Here is a 22,456-nt window from a genome sequence, read left to right as displayed (position 1 = left end):
ACTCGTATGAAAATATTTTATACATCCAATTTATACATCTTATGCTCCATTCGTGACTAGGGGACAAACATTGTAACACTTTATTTAAAATTGTATGCTCTTTAGATATTTTCATTAGTTATTCATTATAATAAAAAACTAAACAATAATTACATCATGTAGTTCATGTAGTCGAAGGTGATTCACATGAACTCTCCGGAACAATGAAAAAACACATTATTGGCATGAAAAATGTAGCGAAAAGAACTGGGTCGGTGTAATAAAATAGGCAAAAGCTTAATATAAGAGAATATAACGAGCTATAAATTACAAGAAATCCAAAAAAACTGTGTAATATGAAATAATATATTATATTTGATATTATATCATATTTGCTATTGTTTTGCAGGAGGATAAAACAAGGGCGAATATAAAATCCAATAAAATAAATTGAAATAAATATCTAACAAAATAAATGCATAATTTGCATATTTTGTAACTGAATTTTATGTTGTTAAATAATCCGTTTGCGTTTCCGTTAGCTCCTCCCACTCGGTGAATGAAGCCAAGCTAGTCGGCTCATTCGCTAGTATCGCTACTAGTGCTGCTAACCTCCAAGCTGCAGAACCGCGCAGTCGGTGCAGTGTGTCGTTCGTGAGTTGCGAGGTGAATCTAAATATATAGCCTCAGGAGAAGAAAAAACACGTCCGACGTCCCCTGTGCGCTTTGTATACTGAGGCTCAAACCGCTAACGTTGACGGAGAAACACTCCGGAAAGTGCTTATTACTTACTGCGTCGTTTGACAGCTAACACTAGCTAGCACCGTTAGCGGTTCCACCGGATCAAAACAAAGCACACAGGACTGAGAAGTTGAGGTTCCTACTGTCACTTACAGACTCAGTGTCGAGATCGGTGTTGGGTGGATGTACGTTTCCGAGATCTAGCCACACTGCAATTGCTGCAACGTATTGTTAAAAGGAGCTAGATTGATACAGCAACAGTGAGTATCAGCACATTTAACAGAGTGCTGATCCATCCTTCGCTGGTTAAACTCCATATCCAAAGTTGCCTCCAACCTCCACAACTCAATGTCTGAAAAGAGTTCATCGTCTGGATCAGATGAGGACGTGGACCCAGAATCCGGGCCGCCTGTCGAACATGGAGGAGTCCTCAGCAAGGTAAACTTATATCCATTTGATGGTCCCTATTGTGATGCATGGAACCCGCTACTTAAACTCGCTTCCTGTAGGATAATTGCTCTGACGAATAAGGTTGGCATGCTGTCTGGTTTTCTCTGATCAGCGGTATAAGTTCTGCTTACTTGCTATATATTATACAGAGTATTTATATGAGTGCCTCGTCGTTTTATTCAGTTTCCATTAATACACTTGTGTTTCCCTTTTTTTAATAGTGGACTAACTACATCCATGGATGGCAGGACAGATGGGTGGTGCTGAAAAACAACACTTTAAGTTATTACAAGTCAGAGGATGAACGGGAGTATGGCTGCAGGGGCTCCCTCTGCCTCAGCAAGGCCATAATCACAGTAAGTGTCTGACATGGATAACGGTGGGCATGTGACTAGTCAGTTGCATTGGAGGAAGTGAATGGAGTTCAGAATGTCATTACATGTGAAGAAAGAGGCTTGACGCCTGCAAAAAATGCTTTTTTTTTTAAAAATATTTATACTCCTACCTGTTTGTCACTAAATGTTTTGATATTGTCTACTTGTCTGTTTCTATTGTTAACACCTTGAGGTATACTTCCTTGCAGTCCTTTAATCCCAAAGATTGAAAGATAAATATTAACCAACATGAAACCATTGATAAGATCACTATTGGGATATAGAGAGCCCTTTACTTTGGCTCACCAGAAAATTCTTGTTTAAAACAAAACCACTAAGCAAAGTAAACTTCAAATTCTTGCAATGTTGTAGTTATTACACAAGCTAGCTTCCTCTTGTCATATAAGATCACACCACACACTGGTCACTGTTCAGTGCTTCTGGTTCTACCCAAAGGACACTGTCGTCTCTCTATGAAGGCCTCCTGGTGGGTCGATGGCTGAAATCCCACACCCTGGTTAAACATTTGCCATTCTCATAGAGCATGCCATAACTCAGTACAGAGGCCAGAGAAACCTTATTACTGTGATTTTGCAATAGGTTTAAAGGGCTCAGTCAGCTCACTCGCTTACTTCCCTAAATGGAACCTTCTCTTTGGTCTTTCGAGGGACTATTATGACATTTTGCGCAGTCCCAAATGGATCCCCAGATTAAGCGTATGCTCGTGGGTTGTACTCGCCACTGTGACCGAACTAAAGCAGTGCAACCTGTTTGTTCTTGCTTATCATCAAGCTAGTATAGTCTGAAGCTAAAAATCAGTGCTGCTTGAAGAGACAATGCCAATGCTATTAGAGCTGAGGAATGCAGGAACAAGCCTCTGCTTTTCCTCCTGCTCAACACTAGTCACTTCCAAGTCCTACCTTGAGCGCAGGTTTCTTGTTAAATTTGGGCACAGGTTTCTTGTTAATCTCAGTCTAGACATCCGTCTAGACTGAGATTAAATTCTCAACACTCCTATATGTGCACAGCACACTTAATTAGCAATTTGACATTGCTGCTTTAATTATAATAAAAATTCAATGGATGAATCAGCAAAAGCTGTAACAAAGAGTGGAGCTAGCATAAAACAGAAGTCACAACGAACAGATGATTTCCAGGTTTCTAAAGAGCCACCTCTTTCCGTGTTGTCAAAGATGTTGCAGTCAGGAATCAGTGGCCCATGCAATGGAACACAGAGGTCTCCAGTTGTACCCTCTTAAAGAGACGACACTGGCGAAGGGAGAGAGAGGATCACAAACTGCTTCGTAAAACTGTTTGTTTATTGGCCGTGTCCGATGCAATCCTCTACTGGGGTGCTTTAGTAGCCTATGCTTCTCTAAGAGAACCACGTAGCTAAAGTGCATCACACGTGGTTCGATGTGAAGTTAGCATTACAGGCCCTACCCTCATTGTCAAGGTTTAGAATGGTTACAAATTGTATCTTCTGTATTCTATTATTATGGGAAACTGTGTCTTAGATGGTTGGAAACAGAATGTTTAAAGGATTGCAAACAAATGTCAGATTTGATCAATAATAAAAGCAAGCGCTGTGTATGTGTTGCCAATGGCAACAAATATGGCAGTGGGTCACTTGGCAAACCTAATTAAACAGCAAGGCACGATCAGCTGCTGTTCAGCTCTGTCAGGGAGGGAGGTGCCGTTGTACTTTACACCCTGATGAGATCAAGCGCTCCTTGGGTTGGTCAAACTCCACTTTCAGAGTGAACTGTAAGAATCCACTGCACACGTGAGGTCATAGATTCCTGAGTGGGATCTGGAAGAAGGGCAAGTGAGAGAGGCGGTTAAAGAGTCGGGCGGGGGAGGGAAATAGTTTTCAGGGCTTGGCTCAGCGGCAGGAGGAAAAGTCATGGCGACCCCCTTTTCAGCACAGCACACAAGCACCAAGCAACAACAACGGTACACCGAAGGGTACACCGTAGGGCCATGACTCAAACGTCCTGCTACGCCTCAACAGCAAGCCCGGGTTATTTATCTCATGGGAACATTCACCTCTTTGTGTTATTTGTTGACCCTGGTACTTTACAATGAGTGTGAGGCAGGAGCGAATACGCTTGGGTCTCGAGAAAGTTATGAGTGGTTACGTCTGGAGAAGCATGGACATCAGTTATCAATTACGCCTCTTGTTATTTGTGTGGGACAGGGACTGTGTGATAGAATCCATCTGTGTCAAGAATGTGTCACTTTGTTTCATAATATTGACCCCAAAGCGCTTATATCATATTGCATTATTTTTTTGTTTGGTTGTTGCCTTTACTAAACCTCCACATTTTCTTCATTCTGAAAACGGGCGTGGTACCACATTGAGTCATGTTATATAGTCATCCTATATGGAATAGAGTTTCTTGAGTTCCATGAGCCCTGATATTAACAAAACACCCTTTCCTCCTCCCCACAGCCTCACGAATTTGATGAGTGTCGTTTTGACATCAGCGTGAATGACAGTGTCTGGTATCTCCGGGCAGAGGACCCCGACCACAGACTGCACTGGATCGATTCCATTGAGTTGCACAAGGTGAGAAGAAACACACGCTTTACTTCCTGTGCCCTGTTCATATCTGTCTTTCATTGGCCACCAGCCGGCATTATGCTTCCTCGTTTTGCCAACCAAGTGTTGAATATGGGGCTTGTGTACACTTTGGCCGTACATCGGATTTCAACAACCTTTGAGTCACACTCAACACTGGATATGGAGGTGTCGGAATCTAGTGCCACTGATGCTTTCTTTGTTGCCTGTCCAAACAAATGCAATCTACATTTCCCGTCTCTGAAAAGGGCAAGTTTTATCTTGTATTTGTCTGCCTTTTATCTTATTGTTACAGGGAGATACACACTCTTTATGCTATGTTTGATAAGCCTGTTTGCATCGTCATGGCTCAGGTGGGGCTCCTTTAGGTCTGTCACACATGCACTGTAGGCCGGACAATCTCCGGATATTATCCGTTGGGGCTGTACACCAGGCCCCTAGTGTAAAGTCTGGAGGATCGGAGAGCCAGAGAATTCACAACGAGCCAGTGGTCGTGTCTATGCCGTTAATAATAGGACTGGCGTGAAACCGGGAGCACCGAGCGTAGTTGATTCATCCTTCTCCCATCTTGCCTGTATTATGCATTCCAACCTTTTTCTGCTTTCCACTCTTCTGTTGATATGCAGATACGTCTAAATAAATGCAGTATTGATTTCACCGCTAAAAGAGTTGTAGTTTGAAGCTTCACCCGTGAACTTCGATGTGTTGTAAACAAAACACTACGACTTCCGCTGCATCCTTTTTGCGTCACCTTCTGCCTCCTACACGCTCTAGCCAGGCGACACCCCTCGTCTTTAAGTACAGAGTATCTCCTGTATGTGTGATACACGTCTCATGCTGCTTATCTCTGGTTGTGTGTTTTGTATGTGTGAAAGAGCAACTCCGGATCATCTCTGGACCTGATTCTCCAGAGTTTATCCGGAGTTCATGCGTGAAAGGCCAACTAGTATGCTGGAACCACAGAGGGTATCTGCTGTGCGTCATTCAGGGTGTGGTCGGAGCTCCATTTAGGAATGTGAAAAGGCCACAACCCATCGACATGGGAATGTTGGGAATCTAACGGGGAGTGTGGGAGTGGGGGATCTGTGGTCATCTGAAACCTAGTGGTGCAATCTCCTCCTAGACGTGGAAGCAAGGTTAGAGATGTCATGAAAAGCCATTCCTAATGTTTACTACGTAACATGATGCATTACCAGAAGATTAGCTGAAGACAAGTTGTGGAAGGAATATGATTTGGGATGCATTTCATTAGGTCATTCAAAAGTGAAAAGACACACAAGCCAGCCGTGTGTTAACCTATTGCATGCCTGTATAATGGGGACTGTAAACATGTTAACATTGTTAGGAATTTATAAACGAAAAAAAAAAAAAAAAAAACATACTTGGTTGTATAAGTGAAGAATCCTATGGCAATATGAATATATTTGATGTCTTTAAGTTTTCTCCAAGTATGTTTTGGATGTAACATTATTATCTTGGTGGCGCAATCTTTATGGCCCATAGGAGAGGCACTTAAGTGCAGTCTGTTTGTGTACTGTGACGTATGTTGACCTGTTGTGTAAACTGGGTTTGTGAGGTCTCCCCCCCCTCCCTTCCTCCCACATGCATAGATACCCAAAATGTAAAGCCCTTAGAGTGCCTTGAACGAGCTTAATAAACACAATTCATTATTATAAGTTTGTCTATTGAATCATCAGCAAGGGTCTCCAAACTGTTCCATTGGTTGCATTTAGTCCAATACCATAAACCATGCTTAATCTGCTCATGCCACTATTGGAATGTAAACTATGTTCTAAATTCACGGGAAGTATCACCTGACATGATTATCAAACTAGTGATTCATGGGCTGTGACCCAAACAGCAAAAACCCTGCCTATTCAGGCACCATTCGGAGGCAGGAGTCATCAAGTCATGTCTCTATTTATTATATATTTTTTAAATGCTGCCTGCTGAGAGGTCTCTGACTAGGCAGGATTCATAGGCAAAATAGACACTTTGTTTCTCAAGACATCCCACAAACCAGTGCGCACCGGTGGCCCCACTGCTCTGCTTTGAAAAACAATGGCAAGCTGCTGCCCTAAGCTCATGTGCAAATGTAAGTTACATGAGACGACGCCACCACAACGAATAACGCTCCTCTGATGAAACATGCAAATATTCGGTTATAAAGGCCAGCGCAGTTAGTCGGAATGACCAACAGGTGGTAGGATAACCGTTGTAACTGACAGAAGTCGACTGTCGAAAGCATGATATCGTGACGCGTTGGAACGGGTTACTGCAAAAACACGGCCTCCAAACAATTCTGCGTCGCCCGACAGCCATGCAGGAGTCGGCTGCCTTCTGTTCCCCACACAGCCCTGGTGTTCTGTTCCCCGGTCATTGATTCTATAAGCTGTCTTTCAATGACCGCTCCTCATGGCCGTTTGATTTCCAATGTGTTTATTTAGCAGATTAGACCTAAAAGAAGATTTAAGCATAGGGAAATCAGATCGATTTGCACGCAAACCATAGTAATCAATCCTTCTCAGAAGGGCCGGTGTGAAGCAGTAGCGATTCCAGACGTTCTTACCGATGAGTGAGGGTTTGTTATTGAATACAGCCTTTCATGAACATGGTGTTTCTTCGCCATTGAATGGCCACACTTGCCACAGAGATGCGATAATACCAGGGGACTACCAAGTCCCTCCTCGCTGCCCTTAAAGAAATCTAACACTTCCTTGTAGATTTTCGCCACTCTCCTAAGCCCCTTTCACACAAGGTTCCCCTGTAAATTACGGGGATAACCTTTCAAGCACTGTTATGTTATTTTATTTTGTTATTTTATCATGGTGAGTGCTTTCAAATGGCTCGAGTGCCATTTCCAATGAAAACACATTTATTTAAATGTCAAATGTTAGTCATTAAAAATGGCTGGCTGCACGCAGAGCCCTTTGTGTGTGGGAGTGTTGGTGTGTGGGTGCGTTGCTGGACAGGGGGACACGATGATGTGTTCTTGACAAACAGGTTTTTTTTCGAAAGCCGTTAGATGTAAAAGTGGTTCGAATCTGGAGGGGTACAGCCCACATAGGTTCTCGCACTTATGCACAGAATGACTGTAATGGGGAAGTTCCAGACCACCATAGAAAGTTTACGAGTTCCCTTCAAACAGAGGGTACCCCTGACCTAAACACAGATATACTGACACTCCTTAAACACACATACTCACATACAACTCGCATTACACAAACACACAATAACATGAGCACACACATCTGGACTCCACAAACTCGAATAAACCATTTCCAGGCCTTACACATTTATGTTTATGACTGTAGAAGATGTGAGATATTTCTTTCTGCAAGGCAGGCCGAATATACCGTGGCATTCCTGAATGAGAACAATTCTGATATTATCTTAAGGCTACTCAATAAATTCATATCCTGCTTGTATTCTCACCACTTTTAGAGCTACATTTACAAATTCAGTTTCGGTGAATTTTAACCACATAATCCAACAGTCTTCTTTTTATAGGGCTTAATTACAATGCCAATGGCATACAGAATCTGTAACCCAACACGTCCATCAACCCTTGGTCTGTTGACACATTGTGAGTTTTATTCTGATTCAATCACATCATAGCATAAAAAGAAGCAATGCACAAAGAGGCTGTGTATCCAGGTAACAGTTCTGCTGCCTACTCACTCCTTCTGTCTGGCTCTCTCTCTCGCTCTCTCTTCTCTCTGTCCATCTATTTTTCTCTCTCACTCTATATACTGGAGCCGTCTTAACTGGGAAATCTATTTGTCTCGTTCTTCATAGATTACACACACTGACTATCCTAATACACACAAAATTAGTTTGTTTATCTACTAATTCAGAAACGCACAAACAGCCACACATTCGTTGCTGGTTCCTGCATCAATGGAGTTTTCTCAATGGCAAAAACTGGCTGTTTCACGCAACAGGGTGGGTATGTTTTATTGTGTGTGTGTGTGTGTGTGTGTGTGTGCTTCAGTGCTGAGTGCATGCAGAGCTGCATCATTGCTCTGCTGAGGAGCGGCAAGTCTCTTCTTCCCTCGCTGTTTTTCCCGATGACTTATTTATCCTTCTTCCTCATTCCTTTCTTCAGAAGAGAGAAAGAAAAATCCCTTCCTTGATTTTAATTTGTGTTTCCCCATACTAGCCCCTCGTTCCGTCTCTCCCCCTCCGTCCCCGTCCCCATCTGATCCCTGCTGTCTGCCTCGGATGCGGGGGGGGGTCTGGAGCGCGAGTAGCCTTCTCCTCTCCTCTTCCTCCTTTCTTCCCTCAGCAGGGTGTGTCCAGAGGAGCTGGGAATACTGGATTTATAGCGCACCATTATTTTGCAAAGGGGGCCGAGTTGGGGGTAGCTGCCGGGCCATGCTGGGGCTAGGTAGCCGCCGGGACTGGAGCAGTGCCCTGCTGTGCTTTGGCTGCTGGAATGGCCGAATGGTGGGCTTCTAGCATGTTAGCATGCTGCTAGCTTGCATTTACTCACTCATTTGTGCCTTTTTTTTTTTTTTTTTCCCTTTTTGCATAATTAGTTTTCTTCACATATAATCTTCCTTCATGAGGATTTTTGGACGTATTGCAATCAGGTGTATGTTCATTTGCATGCCGCCTCTCGTTTGGGTAACGATGCATGCCACTTTAATGGCATGCATCTGCAAAGATGAATTTAAATGCTGAGTGATAAGTTGTTTTTCCCCAGCTGGATTATTTATGAAGAGTATATGGACTCTGCGATGATTTCACGGGATGTGCAAACTACTGCTAAGTAGCTGTGGTCCGCTACTCAGCCATGATTTTAATGTATTGTGGGCAGTTTTTTGTGCTTGGTTTGCCACATATTTTTCTATGCATTAAATGTTAATGTATTGATGTATAGTATTATGGCCATCTTTAGCTGAAGTAAGGGCTTTAGGTAAAGTATGGAGAGGGCTATTTTTGGGACTTTCAGCTTTGTTATGATCAGAAAAGTATCCTTAATTTGTAGAAGCGTGTGATTGGGTCATTTGTATTGTGGTGTTTCATGTCTAAATTGTTTCATTAGATATTGCTGTGAATATGACGCACTGCAAATTACTGGACAAGTGGTAACAGCTAATGGATGTGTGTTAATAGCCTATTCATAAGGGCTTGACAGATCACATTAAGGAATAAAGCCGTTTGCAAACAGGGGTAGGCATTGGCTGATTCTCCTACCAACCATACTTTTACGTTCTTGCCATTACAAATTGGGTTGTTTTACTCTTTACAACACTGAATGCCAGATTTGTAAGGAATAATGCTGAGCATAAAACCCCCAAAGATACAAAGCTTTGTAAATGTAGATATTTAGTAAAATGGTTAAGGTTAAGGCTGCTTATCATTTAAATGATGTATATCAAAGTTAATTGCTGACACTGCTTAATCAATGCAGGAAAATCTGATTTTGAATGGGATGAGGCTAAACCAATAGCCTTAAACCTGCAAGTATCTCAGGCCAAATAAGGTCAGTTAATAAAATAATATCAGACCTTGGTCAATTGAATTGTACCAGGTTAAACAGCACTTACAGTACCTTTTGAAACGACAAACAAATCAACCAAACTTAAGGTATTCTATTCTTCCCCAATATATATCAAACAATGTGGCTTTCAGTAACCAACACCCCCATTTTCCATTGCTGCACTATCCATTCAGCTAGTTTTCCCCCAGCGTTCTATGTGAGCCTGTACCACACCACCTCCCCCTGAGATGATGAGATCATGGGACTGCTTCGGGCCGTGAGGAGGCTTATGTGTGGCGTCTCGTGTCAGTCACCTGAAGGCCTGCCTGCTTTTCTGGCTCAGTTGATACTAACTTGTTTTCTTTAGAGATGCCCTGAGCTCCCAGGCCTTCTGTTGTGATCCTCACAAAGACCTGGCTGTGTAACGCTGTTGGCCAGATAAGTAGGAAGGATGGGGTCACAGAGAGGCTGGTATTTAAGGTCCATCCAGAGCCAAGTCTAATTAATTCTCTGAAACCCCAGACTCGTGCAACCATCTTAAATATGCAAAGCAACTCGAATACTGTGTTAATGTGTTGTAATCCAACCATGGAGCATGGTTTTGGTATGAGTTGCTTAGCATGAATGCCCCAAAGGCCTTCCCATGCTGGTGTTTGGCTAACATGTTACATCATGACTTTCTAACTCTGACAGTTAGCCCTAAAGGGGGGTGTGTGTGTGTGTGTGTGTGTGTGTGTGTGTGTGTGTGTGTGTGTGTGTGTGTGTGTGTGTGTGTGTGTGTGTGTGTGTGTGTGTGTGTGTGTGTGTGTGTGTGTGTGTGTGTGTGTGTGTGTGTGTGTGTGATCCTGCCCTCGTGAATATAGTGTTTTTCTGTTGCGGGTGTGCCCTGCTCTTGTAGATAAGGTTTTTCCTGAATGGCGTTGATGGGCTACATCAACGCCACATGGTTCTCTAACCATGACGTACCCTCTCCTATCACATCAACTATTTTGGTCCTTTTCCCCTAATTGTGTGGATGTCGTTTTAACAAACACTGGTCCACCCCTCTATCGATGGACAGTGCTGGGCATCCTCGCCTCGTGGTCTTTTCCAATATCCACATCCAGAAATCAATGCTTCCTCTAGTGCTACGTCTTATCTGTTGTGTTCTGCTTTGCTGTGATCCTCGCCCGGTGTGGGATGCACTTTCCTCACCTACGCACTCAATTCCCCCCCCCCTCCCCTTTTCTGTCATATCCGCCCTGTCTAATGATGTCATTTTCACATTTCCCCCTCCTCCCTGTGGCTCCATCTCTTCCTCTCTGAGCGCAGGCTGAGTCAGGCTACGGTTCGGAGACTAGTCTGAGGAGGCATGGCTCCATGTTGTCCCTCACCTCCGCCGCCAGCGCCCTGTCGGCCACCTCCACCTCCTCCTTCAAGGTACGGGGAACCCCACGGGGGAGGAACCAGGGTGTATATCCCGTCGTCGGCGTGCTACTGAGACGGCGTCCACCTGCTTATCCTGTCGAGTCAATTCCTCACCCTCTCGTTCTCTCGTTCTCCCTTCCTCCCCTGTTCAATCGATGTCCTCCCAGCAGGGCCACAGCTTGCGGGAGAAGCTGGCTGAGATGGAGACCTTCCGGGACATCCTCTGCAGGCAGGTGGACACCCTGCAGAAGTACTTTGACTCCTGCGCCGACGGCGTGTCCAAAGACGAGTTCCACCGCGACAGAGGTAGGCCCAAGGCCCCTCACCGTAGCCCCGGGGCCCCTCCCCGTGACTCACCGTAGCTCAGGGGGACCTCACCGTAGCTCCGGCCCTATACCTTAGCTCAGGGCCCTATACCTTAGCTCTGGGGCCCCTCCCCGTAGCTAGAGTTTGAAGGTACTCCCTGTAGTACCTTCAAACTCATAATTCAGACAAGACAAAATGAAGTTTGTTTACTAGAATTCCTCTTCCCTGCTTGCTTGCAGTAGTGGAGGAGGACGAGGATGACTTCCCCACCACCACCCCTTCCACTGCCTCCACCACCACACGCCCTGACGGAGACTATGTGCACAACAACAATGGCAGCAAAGAGAAATGTAAGACCAATGTATTTATTTATTTATATTACCACTGACAGGTAGACACAGAATGCTTACAATGTCAACAAGCAACCAGAAGCATTCTTTTATTGCGATGTGTGTGTCTCGGCTTTAACAATCACTCTGTCTTTGTGCTTTCTTCCCCTTTTCCTTTTGTCATTTCTGCCTTATTTCACCCCTCCTATTACTGGTTTCCTGTATCCATTTTCTCTTTAATTTTCTTGTTTGTTCATTATTTCTTTTGATTCTTTTCTCTCACTCTCGCTCTTCTTTTTTCTTATCTATATATATTTTCCCCCTCATACGTGTACCTGTCCTGCCTGTGACAGTGTTTCCTCCCGCCAGCCCTAAAGGGATCAATGGTATTGACTTCAAGGGTGAAGCCATCACGTTCAAGGCGACCACCGCCGGCATCCTCTCCACGCTCTCCCACTGTATCGAGCTCATGGTCAAACGAGAGGACAGCTGGCAGAAGAGGCTGGACAAGGTAGACACACACTCCCACAAACACACTCCCACACGCGCATCTACGCACATGGCTTGAGAAACGTCACTTGCAGGTGTTTTGGCAGGAACCACGTTGTTGCCATCGACGGAAGGGGTAATCTGTTGTGGCGGATGTGTTTTTGGTGAAGACTAAATAAGGTGTTACAGCAATAGTTTCCCAAGGTGTTGGGCTGTAGCACCATCTGAGCTCAAGAGCAGACAAGAACGCTTTCCCGGTGGCTCATTCAGGTTCAAGTCAGTGTACATAAAGCGGTCAAAGAGACAACAAACAAACGTCAAACATAATCTTCTATCTATCTTTATCTCTATAAACAGTTAATTAGTTACTTATTCTATATATTTTTTATCAGCCATTATACTATTTAAATCTTCTACACATAGTCCAATTTGATTTCTGATCTACAGTATTTAGACAAACGGTGTGCCAGGGGCGCTTCATATGTATGAATGTTAGGAAGGTAATTTAGAGAGTACAGGTGTGAAATCCAGGGTCTCTGCCAACTAGAATCTGAACGTTCACCTCTGCTCCGAATTCCAGTAGCGTTTGTTTCGCGACCTCAAAGTGCCTTTTTCGTATACTCACCGATGTCGCGACCGAGGGACCAGCAAGCGAGGTGTGTGTGTGTGTGTGTGTGTGTGTGTGTGTGTGTGTGTGTGTGTGTGTGTGTGTGTGTGTGTGTGTGTGTGTGTGTGTGTGTGTGTGTGTGTGTGTGTGTGTGTGTGTGTGTGTGTGTGTGTGAAAAAGAAAAAAAAAAGCAGGATTTTGATGACTTAGAGTTAGACGAACACAAAACAGGTTGTACCTTCCCGTTTGGCACAGCCCTGCTGCCCGATGTTACAACCGTTTTTTTGTCTAACTTGAATCTTCCCAGATGCAAACTACTATTTCCATTGACTGCACTGTGAAACACAGACAGGGTTGTGTGTGCGTGGGGGCGCGGTGCTACTTGTGTGTTGAGGTATTCTATTGGCTTCCAAGGTTGACATTTCATTCCTGATCGTCCCAGCCAGGATTGGAAACCGGTTTTTCTTTTTCTTTTCTTTTTCTCGAGGCACCCTGCCCTACCCTAAACTATACAGATGGAGGAAAGCCTTTAAGTTCCTTTGAACCACTTAGTGTGCAACTAGCCAAGCTCTGGTATTAGCCTCTGGTGGGGGCGGCGGTGGCGGTAGCATTGCTGCGGATGGCAGCCAGAGGAAAGCTGAGGGAACTAAAGGATACAGAGGGGACTAAGGGGAGAATGACTGGCCGGACGTCCTGGTACAACTTCTTGAAGCCCTCGATACAATGGAAGACGGAGGCGGCGAAGTTCCAGACCCAGAACTGGGTCCCGTTTCAGTCTTGCAGCCGCTTCTTTACAGTAGGTCTCTACTTACAGCGGGCCCCGGGACCTCGTCCGCGTACTCGTGCTTTTATAGCTTCAGGTGTGTGTGTGTGTGTGTGTGTGTGTCTACCTGCATTTGTGCGGTATGTTTGTTTTTAGGTTGCATTCCCATATGAACTATGATATAATAATAATTGTTATTCTTAGAATATGTTATATGAAATTTAATGGAACTCAATCTGCATAGGTTTCAACAAAGAGGGTGATACCTACTGCATACAATTTGACTCTGGTAGTGCCACATAGGTAACCTGAATATCATTGTCTGAAACCTAATTCCTACGGTGTTTGTATTTTGTTGATGGATTGAAATGACAAACCAGTTTGTCAATTCAACCAGTATCAGCCAATAGGGCTGGGTGGGTGTGGGTGGGTGTGGTGTGTGTGTGTGTGTGTGTGTGTGTGTGTGGTGTCAGTTTCGCTTGTTGCCTTCGAGACGTTTACCTTCGTCTTCGTCTGTAGAAAGCTGCCCACACGATTCCTTTGGCTCATGTGGGCTTTCTTGCCCAGGTTACAACACCACTGTCATGTTCTTAATGCAGAGGATCAGACCAGTCTGTTAAAAAAACACAACCTATTGCAACTGCTGCCTGCATCTCGTTCAGTGACGGAGGCTAGTGCTGAGCAAGGGCGGAACGAACGCCCTTGCTTCACCTACAGTCTGCCCTCTGGTTGTTTTGGGTTCGTCCATGCGTGGTGACTCTGCTCAACAGGCGGCCATCATTGGCATTCTGATAGTTCAAGCTGCACCCTGCGTCTTAAAACATTTTAAAACCGTCCCAGAATCAAACAAGCTGACTTGACTGAAAGCAGTTCTCCAAATGTTGAATGTGTGTCTGGTCCTTGACTCCACCTCTTCCCTCCCCACGCCTCCCTTCTACGGTCTTACCATCGATAGCACTGGGTACGAGACGGGCAGGCACTACGTGCAACCGCAAAAAGACTCTGTTGTCTCACAAATGTTGTCTTTTGGCGTCGTGTTCTCAGGAGCTGGAGAAGAGGCGGCGGGTGGAGGATGGCTACAAGTCGGCCATGAACGAGCTGAAGAAAAAGTCCCACTACGGAGGACCAGACTATGAGGCAAGGCCGCCGCGACCCCCCACCCCCCCCCCCCCCCCCCCCCCGTTTCAGCGGGTGTACAAATCACTGAGCACGCTTCAAGGTCTCGTGGTCGGACAGTGTCGGAGGTGTCGCTCCGCTCCCACCGGTGCAGTGAGGCTTACGGCCATTTTGTCTCTTGTGGTCTGACAGGAGGGCCCCAACAGCCTCATCAACGAGGATGAGTTCTTCGACGCCGTGGAGGCCGCGCTGGACAGGCAGGACAAGATCGAGGAGCAGGTGGGTCGGGGGGGGAACCTGATCTCTATGGACACACGCGTGCACTTTCTCGCTCTTTGACTTTCTCTCATAGATAAATTGTAAAAACAAGTGAATTGGTTTTTTTGCACCACTGAAATGAAGACCTATAGACAGAGAATGCTCCAGGCTTAGAATGTCAATAAGAACTTAGGCGCTCATCCTATGCATCAGCCTTATTTACACCCCCCCACCACCACCATCACCACCACCACCACACACTAATAACTGGTTCCTGTATAACGGTTCCTTTTCTCTTTTTTTTGTGTTCACACCCTTGTTTGTTCGTTTATTTAGAGTCTCTCCCTCTCTCGCCCTCTTGTCCTGATTCTCTCTTGTGTACACTCTTCACCCCCCTCTCTCTGACACGAGAGAGAGAGAGAGTCTCCTGTCTGACGGGCCGCTGTGTGAGCCGCGGTGGGCCCCTGTTTGTGCCTGAAGCATGTCCTGATCTCTGTCCCCGTAGTGTCAGTCGGAGAAGGTGCGGTCGCCACGCCTGGCCAGCGTGCCCCCGGGAGACGCCTACTCCACCATGGCCACGCACCGCTTCGCCGCCAAGGTACCCCACCCTCTCATCTCCGATGTCCCCATCTGTCCGGACCCCCTTCCCCCCTTTCTTCTGTTTTTTTTTCCGCTCTTGTCGTAACCGAGACCCTTCTGCGATCATGTTTCCATTCATCCATGCTTTCCTCTTCCCTTTAATAAAGCTGCCAACAATGCGGCCATGTAACTCTATTGTTGTCGCAACCATGGCTACGTGTCTGTGTCTCACGTAGCCACGGTTGAGTTCCCGCATACAAACATGCCCTTTGTTTGTTTTCTCGGAACTTTTTCGCAATCATAACTTATGTGGGGCTCTCGGGGTGTGATTGCTCCACTATCAACCCATTGGTGGAAGAGCTTTAAAACTTTGGTTCCTCTCTCTCTCTCTCTCCCCCCCCCCCCCTCCTCCCTCCTTCCTCTCCGCCGTGTAGCCCCATAGCCCCTCCTCCTCCCTGTCCTCCATTGAGCTTGTCACTGCCTCGGAAGACATTCACAGATTCAGCGGCCAGGTACTGTTCTGTGGCACGTCCCAGAGCCCCGGCCGGACTGTCCCCACCGGCCCAGGAGCCACCCTGCCGCAGTCCGCATGAGATCCCCAGCTACTAACACGTCTCTCCAGGACGGCCGTGGATGGGTTATGGGACGGACGGTGGATTGATTGGATTTTTTTGGTATCCATAAAAGAAAATGCTGATTTAGCCAAACAGGATTTTTATTTTATTTCACGAGGAGGGCCTCCTGGAGAGAATGACTTACCGTTATGTCCCTGCTGTGTATCTGCTGGCCTGCGTCGAGCCGCTGCTGAGCTCAGCAGACGCTGCATGGCTGAGCTCTGGTGAAGTCCTTCCACTCGCTTGCCCCCCCCCCCCCCCGCACTACTCCAACTCCTGAATGGCAACCTCAGCATGAGAAAGCATGGAGCCGGGCAGCCCCGTGCGCACACAGGATGCATCGGATAGGAAGTCCTCCTGTGGGTCTAGTTTGGATCTCCGATGTCCCCTCTGTACCCGATAGCGGCACAGGATGTTCTTTAGACGTGTATCGTTTGCACCTTTTTGTCTGTAGTTCAAATAGTTCTGCTTCAATCAATGTAGCGATCTGATGGCAATTATTAAGCTCCTCCCAAATGTCTCTGAACAGTTTTTCACCGGTTACTGTGTGTGTCTGTGTCTGTGTCTGTGTGTGTGTGTGTGTGTGCACCAGGTGGAGGAGAATGTGGAGAACCACATGACCTACTCGCTCCAGGACATGGGTGGGGACGCCAACTGGCAGTTGGTGATTGAGGAGGGCGAGATGAAGGTGAGGAGGACGACATCGTCGTGGGCGCGGATCATAAGACCATAGAACCCGAGTCTCAGTTCTCCTGTTCGAAGTTTGAACATTTTAGGAGAACCTGCCATCTGGTTACAAATTGCAAGAATCTGGGAAACTCAGGAGTTCTGTAGCCTTCAGTACGGGAAGAAAGGGAATCGTGCAGCAGGTCTGTGAGAGGAAACGCCTGGCAGAAAGTGTCTGGTGGCTCACAGATGTGCTAAGGTGATCACGTGTTTGGCTGGCGGTGAGCTCTCTCGCTGCAGTGTCTGGTAGCCGTGGAAGGGTGTGTATTGATCCCCGGGCTATGTAATAATTCATGAAGACAGCTGTTCTCTACCCCCGTGAATACCACGCCGCTTCCGAGCTGGAGGACATGTCGTGTGTTATCTGTGCTTGCTGCTTGTTCGTATCGCTTTTTTAGCGTCGGGTAGAGCCGCGACTCGAGGCCGCCCTAGAGCCGACACCTGCCCGGGCCGTGCGTCGTGTCTCGGTGGTTTGATCGTCTAACCAACGATGATTTTAGATCCTCCTCGTCCTATCAAAGCATGATTTTATCAGCGACATCATAAGCGACTATTACCATCAAAATAACTAGACCCACCCTCGGACAACCAACGTAAGGATGAAGGATAACGTTCAACGTCATGGCAGGATGGGTTTGGAAGTACGGCTCGAACCTTTCCGCACAGAATGTGCCTGTAAAATCCAACCTGTTGTTGAGGACTAGTCGTTGAAAGTCCGCTCCCTTGGTGGGCCCGCCTGGTCCACGTGTGACCCTGTCTCTCCTGGCTGCGTCTGCTCCAGGTGTACAGGAGGGAGGTGGAGGAGAACGGCATCGTCCTGGACCCTCTCAAAGCAACGCACTCGGTGAAGGGCGTGACGGGCCACGAGGTCTGCCACTACTTCTGGGACACGGCGGTCCGACTGGACTGGGAGAGTGAGTCTCACTGCGTATAGTCCTAGTTAACACTGTGCCATGAAGGAGACTCTGTTTTCAATGTTTTATTCATGTACTGCCTTTGCTACTGCACTTACTACGTATATCACCATGCCTGGCAAATAATGAATTCAAACCGATGACGGTGTACTCTATGTATTAAAATAGACCGATAATAATAATTTCCTTTACTTCCCATGTGCTTCCTCAGCCACCATTGAGAACTTCAACGTGGTGGAGACCCTCTCGGACAACGCGGTCATCGTGTACCAGACGCACAAGGTGCGACGCCCGCCTGCCCACCAGGTCGTCCCCTGTTCTCTCCCCTGGGCGTAGCTGACGGCCAATGGGTGTTGTTGTTTCAGAGGGTGTGGCCCGCCTCCCAGCGGGACGTGCTGTACCTGTCGGCCATGAGGAAGATCGCGGCGACGGATGAGAACGACCCCGACACGTGGCTGGTGTGCAACTTCTCTGTGGACCACGAGAACGCCCAGGTAGGCTGGGTGCACGGCACCAGAGCCGCGCGCCGCAGACGCACTCAGTGTTGCCGCAGCACTGTACAACACTGTACCGTGTTCAGGTAGGACGGGACTGTGCTGAGCTGTGTGTGACGTAGATGGAGTGCATGTTCCTCGCTTTGTCTTTGCCCTATGGAGCAGATGGATAGATCACATATGAAGACGCTTGGCAATCTGATACAACCCTGCACATTTGGGCCTTTTGAATTTTGGATGGATTATAGCGATTACATGTGCTTATGATTACAACAAATATGCTTTCTTTGTGTCTGTTAACTTGGATTTTAGGATTTGGACTGATTTGCACAGAAGTGTTTCTTGTTTGCCAATTTTGAGCTTGATTATCTAGGCTTAGGGCTTATGAAATATTTTGTAGCTAGCTTTGTCTCTAAAATCCTGAGTGCTTAGTGTGTTGTACTTGCTTAAACACATCTGTATTCTAGTGAGCAAATTGCGCCCTCTTCTGGTTCTGAAATGAAATAGTATCTGAAATGTAATGGTTTTTTTTATGCATCAATCGTAAGCCAGTCTTTCTTGTAGTCATTCGAAACCCTTGTTTTGTCTACAGCCCACCAATCGCTGCGTCCGGGCCAAAATCAACGTGGCATTGATCTGTCAGACACTGGTTAGCCCGCCAGAAGGGGATAAGGAAATCAGCAGGGACAACATCCTGTGCAAGATCACCTACGTGGCAAATGGTAAGTCATCCAAACAGGTTTTGAATAAACAAAGGTGGCTGAACATGGCCTTTGTACTAGGTCACACTGTGACCCGCCACATGCAAAAACAACAGTACACCTCACTGTTTCCTTTTTGGTTTCAGCATGCTCTTGTTGAGTGTAGTGTAGCATATGTATACAGTTCTTCATCAAAGTAACGCTTCTAGGATGCTGGACTTTGAATGTGTCTTGTTATAGGGCTCAGCCAAGATGCCACGATCTTTGTTTTTGTGTCTTGTTAAAGGGCTCAGTCAGTGCTATGACCCTGGGTGTTTAAGTCTCTGGTTATAGGGTTCGTTCAGAGTGCTAGTATCCTTGGGATTTGTCTTGTTATAGGGTTCAGTAAGGGTGCTTGGTGTTGAATTTGTCTTGTTATAGGGCTCAGTCACAGTGCTAGGATCATTGGTGTGTGTGTGTGTGTGTGTGTGTGTGTGTGTGTGTGTGTGTGTGTGTGTGTGTGTGTGTGTGTGTGTGTGTGTGTGTGTGTGTGTGTCTTCAGTGAACCCTGGAGGCTGGGCTCCGGCCTCGGTCCTCAGAGCTGTGGCGAAGAGGGAGTACCCCAAGTTCCTGAAGCGCTTCACCTCCTACGTCCAGGAGAAGACGGCTGGCAAACCCATCCTCTTCTAGACCCTGCAGGTGACCACCAGCTGTTCTCTCAAAGAAGATAAATGTAAAATAGACATATTTAATATGGAAAGAGCGAAGACTTGGGTGGGACTTCTGGAAAAAGTCACTTCCAAAGACCAAAACGATATCACATGACATTAATGCCACATTTTGCTAGCTTGACAATTTTTTTGCAAGGCTCCAATACTTTTTTTTAATGACTGCGTTGCCAAACAATATCCTGGTTTCTCAATTCCTTTCTAACATGGAAAGAAATGTGGAAGTTAACCCTGAGTCCATCTTGACTGCTGCTTGATTAGGTTGAGAGCCGGCTACATTGAATGAACTCTACTCGTTCATTTAATTACGTAACTCTACTGGTTCATGGAATTAACTGTATCCTCTTTCTTTCAAGCATGAGGAAGTTGGAGGTCGCCCTTTGGACAGATGACCTATCAAGATCAACCGGCTCTCCTTGAACATAGGAACCATTTGGTTAGAATGTCTACTCAGACTACATCATCCATGATACCATGCCAACCAGGAAGTCCACAGGATGACCTGTTTCATGGCTTTAACCCCATCTATAGATGCCATCCCAGCCAATGCAAATGGCCAAACATGGACACGCATTTGTATGTAAATTCAAGAATTTCTAAAGAAAAAAAAGTTTTGGGAAGCAACGGAATTAATTTGCTTTTTATTTTTGTTCTGTTTTTGTAAATTGTTTTTGTACATTTCCTATGATTACATAAACTCCTTAACTTGGATTTGCGTTGAACGACTAATATCACTGCTTCCTGTCTTGCTGCTATGGTGGCTACATGCTGGATAGAGGGTGGTAGAGGGGTGAGGCAGACTGGGAGCTCTGGGCCCTCTCCTCCTTGCCTTCCTCCGGTCCCTCTAGTGACGACTCAGCTTTAGTTTGAGGGAGGGGACGGAGCCTGACGCTTTGGACCGCTTTTTCTCGGAAATCTCTATATTTCTAGATTGTTTATCGATTCGCTTTCAGAGATCACTATGGGCACAGTGTATTGTACAGAAAACTGAGGAATTTTGCAAATGTGCATAAATGTGAATTGACTGTTGAATGGCTTTGAGTTTGACAGTCGGGTCTATAAGGAAAGGGCTTTGGGAGATTTTGAGGCGAGGTGGATGAGATTCACTTAGGGGATTTAATTAGTTGTCTTTGACATGGTTGAGTTTGATGATAATAAAATAGACATATGTAGTATGTGGTTGGCTTTGGCCCATAGATACAACGGTTTAGTTGACTAATGTACCACCTACCACTCCTCCACATAAAGAATGGTGTTCACAGACTGGCAACTGTGTCTCGATAGCAAGCGAACCTCTTGATCACGCAAAGATGGGACTTCAGGTTGGATTGTTTTTCTCTGGGCGTGAACCGATTTGGGATGGACATGTGGCGTGTCCAATCCGGTCTCTCGGTTTGGGAAGCGGGGCACACCCTTGACTAAAAACCCCCTATTGCGCTTGTCTGGTTGTTTTGAGGTCGTAAGCAACAAGGTTTCCACTGGATTATCATGTCTGGCCCCCATGCACACAGACATCCTATAAACGACATTTCATGTAACACATAGTACTGTGTCAGCCTCTGCCCTTTGACTGTTAAAACTGCCCCCCCCAAATCAAATGCCTTACATATACCAGGAGAGGTCCCTGTAAAAGACCCGCTGGATGTCATGTATGTATGACCACCAGATGTGCATTGATCAACACTAAAATGAAGGGGTGGGGGGGTGGGATCGCGGGTTCACGCGTCAACATTTCATATCATTATACCTCAATGTGTTCAGTTGCTGTCGTATATTTTTTCCCCCTCTCTTTTAAAATTCCAATATTTGCAATCAGTAGGAATATATGGAATTAGGAATATATGTCCCAATCATCCAATCAGCTTCTTGGTGTTACGTGTTCAGAGAGACTCTGGATAATGGTTTGCTGCTGATTTAGAGGAGGAGGAGCTACATAAGCTGAAGAATGCATTTAGCCTTTTTAATTTTGATATCTCTGCAAGGATTCTACACACTTTGTATATTTCTAAGTTGTACATCAGAAGTGTTATTATTTGCACTAAATGTATTGCAATTGGACAATGTTCTGTAAATTAAAAAAAATTGTTACACAACAGGAAATGTTCTTACTGTGGAATGAGTATGTTGTTGAATTCTGCCTAATATTTGGTGTGTTTAAAACCACTTCATTGAGATGGTCGCATGCATGTACCAAATGAATGTGGACAAACAAAAACACATATTTTCAACCGTTTTATAGGACCCTATTCTCTATATATAAATACACATTGTCTTTACATTCAGCTATGTTTTTCAAGCAAAACAGTATAGCTATAGATATTTATATAATAAATTATAGTTCTACAAATGACAGATGTGATCAAGCAATTCAACACAATTCAATGTCTTCACGAAGAGCTATTGGACAGCCTCGTATTGTGGGGCGCAGGCCTCGCTTTGGGGTGCAGTCGTACACTTCTCCAGGATCAAGTGATATGCTCAAATGAAGGCCTCATCGTTCGTGACACAAACCTCATAAAAAATATTAAGTTCCACATCAAAATCACCTACAAAAAGTCTCATTATCTGTGAGTACTGAACTAGTGACGACATACAGAGCGGTTGTGTGCATGTATTAGAAAAAACAATTGAGAAAAAAGCTATTTGTGCATATTCACTCGTCCTTTGCTTAGACCGGGTAACCTCGTCTTACCCCGACACACAGATCCAGGAAGTTACTGAACGCTGATGATAAACCAAACGTCCAGAGAGTCTTGCTCCACATAGGAACATCGAAGCGGGTGCATGGCTACGCCTTGTTTCTTCCTGGTCACCACATCCTCTGTGCATG

At 45.8% G+C, this 22,456-nt stretch overlaps 2 protein-coding genes across 5 annotated transcripts in view; one reads left to right on the top strand and one right to left on the bottom strand.

The window, feature by feature from the left end:
* The first annotated feature begins 551 nt into the window (after positions 1 to 551).
* LOC132459575 (ceramide transfer protein-like) lies at positions 552 to 21,726 on the top strand. Of its 2 annotated transcripts, XM_060054220.1 has the most exons (18): positions 560 to 1,158; positions 1,392 to 1,526; positions 4,000 to 4,116; positions 10,928 to 11,035; positions 11,194 to 11,329; positions 11,569 to 11,679; positions 12,012 to 12,169; positions 14,562 to 14,654; positions 14,826 to 14,912; positions 15,397 to 15,489; positions 15,905 to 15,982; positions 16,677 to 16,772; positions 17,592 to 17,724; positions 17,936 to 18,006; positions 18,090 to 18,218; positions 18,811 to 18,940; positions 19,461 to 19,597; positions 19,983 to 21,726. In XM_060054220.1, exons 1-17 carry the CDS (start codon positions 1,069 to 1,071, stop codon positions 19,586 to 19,588), a joined length of 1,893 nt encoding a protein of 630 aa, XP_059910203.1. In that variant the 5' UTR covers positions 560 to 1,068; the 3' UTR covers positions 19,589 to 19,597; positions 19,983 to 21,726. The 2 variants fall into 2 exon arrangements, with proteins under 2 accessions (XP_059910204.1, XP_059910203.1); XM_060054221.1 differs by lacking the exon at positions 15,905 to 15,982 and having other exon boundaries at positions 552 to 1,158.
* A 119-nt stretch (positions 21,727 to 21,845) lies between these two features.
* The window catches only part of pip5k1bb (phosphatidylinositol-4-phosphate 5-kinase, type I, beta b), a 31,217-nt gene continuing 30,606 nt past the window's right edge, over positions 21,846 to 22,456 (bottom strand). For all 3 annotated transcript variants that reach the window (XR_009526265.1, XM_060054226.1, XM_060054227.1), the window contains one exon: positions 21,846 to 22,456. This exon is cut by the window's right edge and continues 787 nt beyond it. The gene's annotated coding sequence lies outside the window, so the exon portion shown is untranslated.

The sequence above is a fragment of the Gadus macrocephalus genome, chromosome 6, assembly GCF_031168955.1.
Source record: "Gadus macrocephalus chromosome 6, ASM3116895v1".
Lineage (NCBI taxonomy): Eukaryota > Metazoa > Chordata > Actinopteri > Gadiformes > Gadidae > Gadus > Gadus macrocephalus.
Note: the sequence above shows the minus strand (reverse complement) of the source record. Positions and strands in the feature narration are given on the sequence as shown.

What these genes read in the sequence shown, in the direction of transcription:
- LOC132459575 (XM_060054220.1), top strand. Translation starts at nt 1,069, where the DNA reads ATGTCTGAAAAGAGTTCATCGTCTGGATCAGATGAGGACGTGGACCCA. An exon ending in ACGGAGGACCAGACTATGAG is followed by an intron (nt 14,655 to 14,825) that starts GCAAGGCCGCCG and finishes GTGGTCTGACAG; the next exon opens with GAGGGCCCCAACAGCCTCAT. An exon ending in TGGACCACGAGAACGCCCAG is followed by an intron (nt 18,219 to 18,810) that starts GTAGGCTGGGTG and finishes TTTTGTCTACAG; the next exon opens with CCCACCAATCGCTGCGTCCG.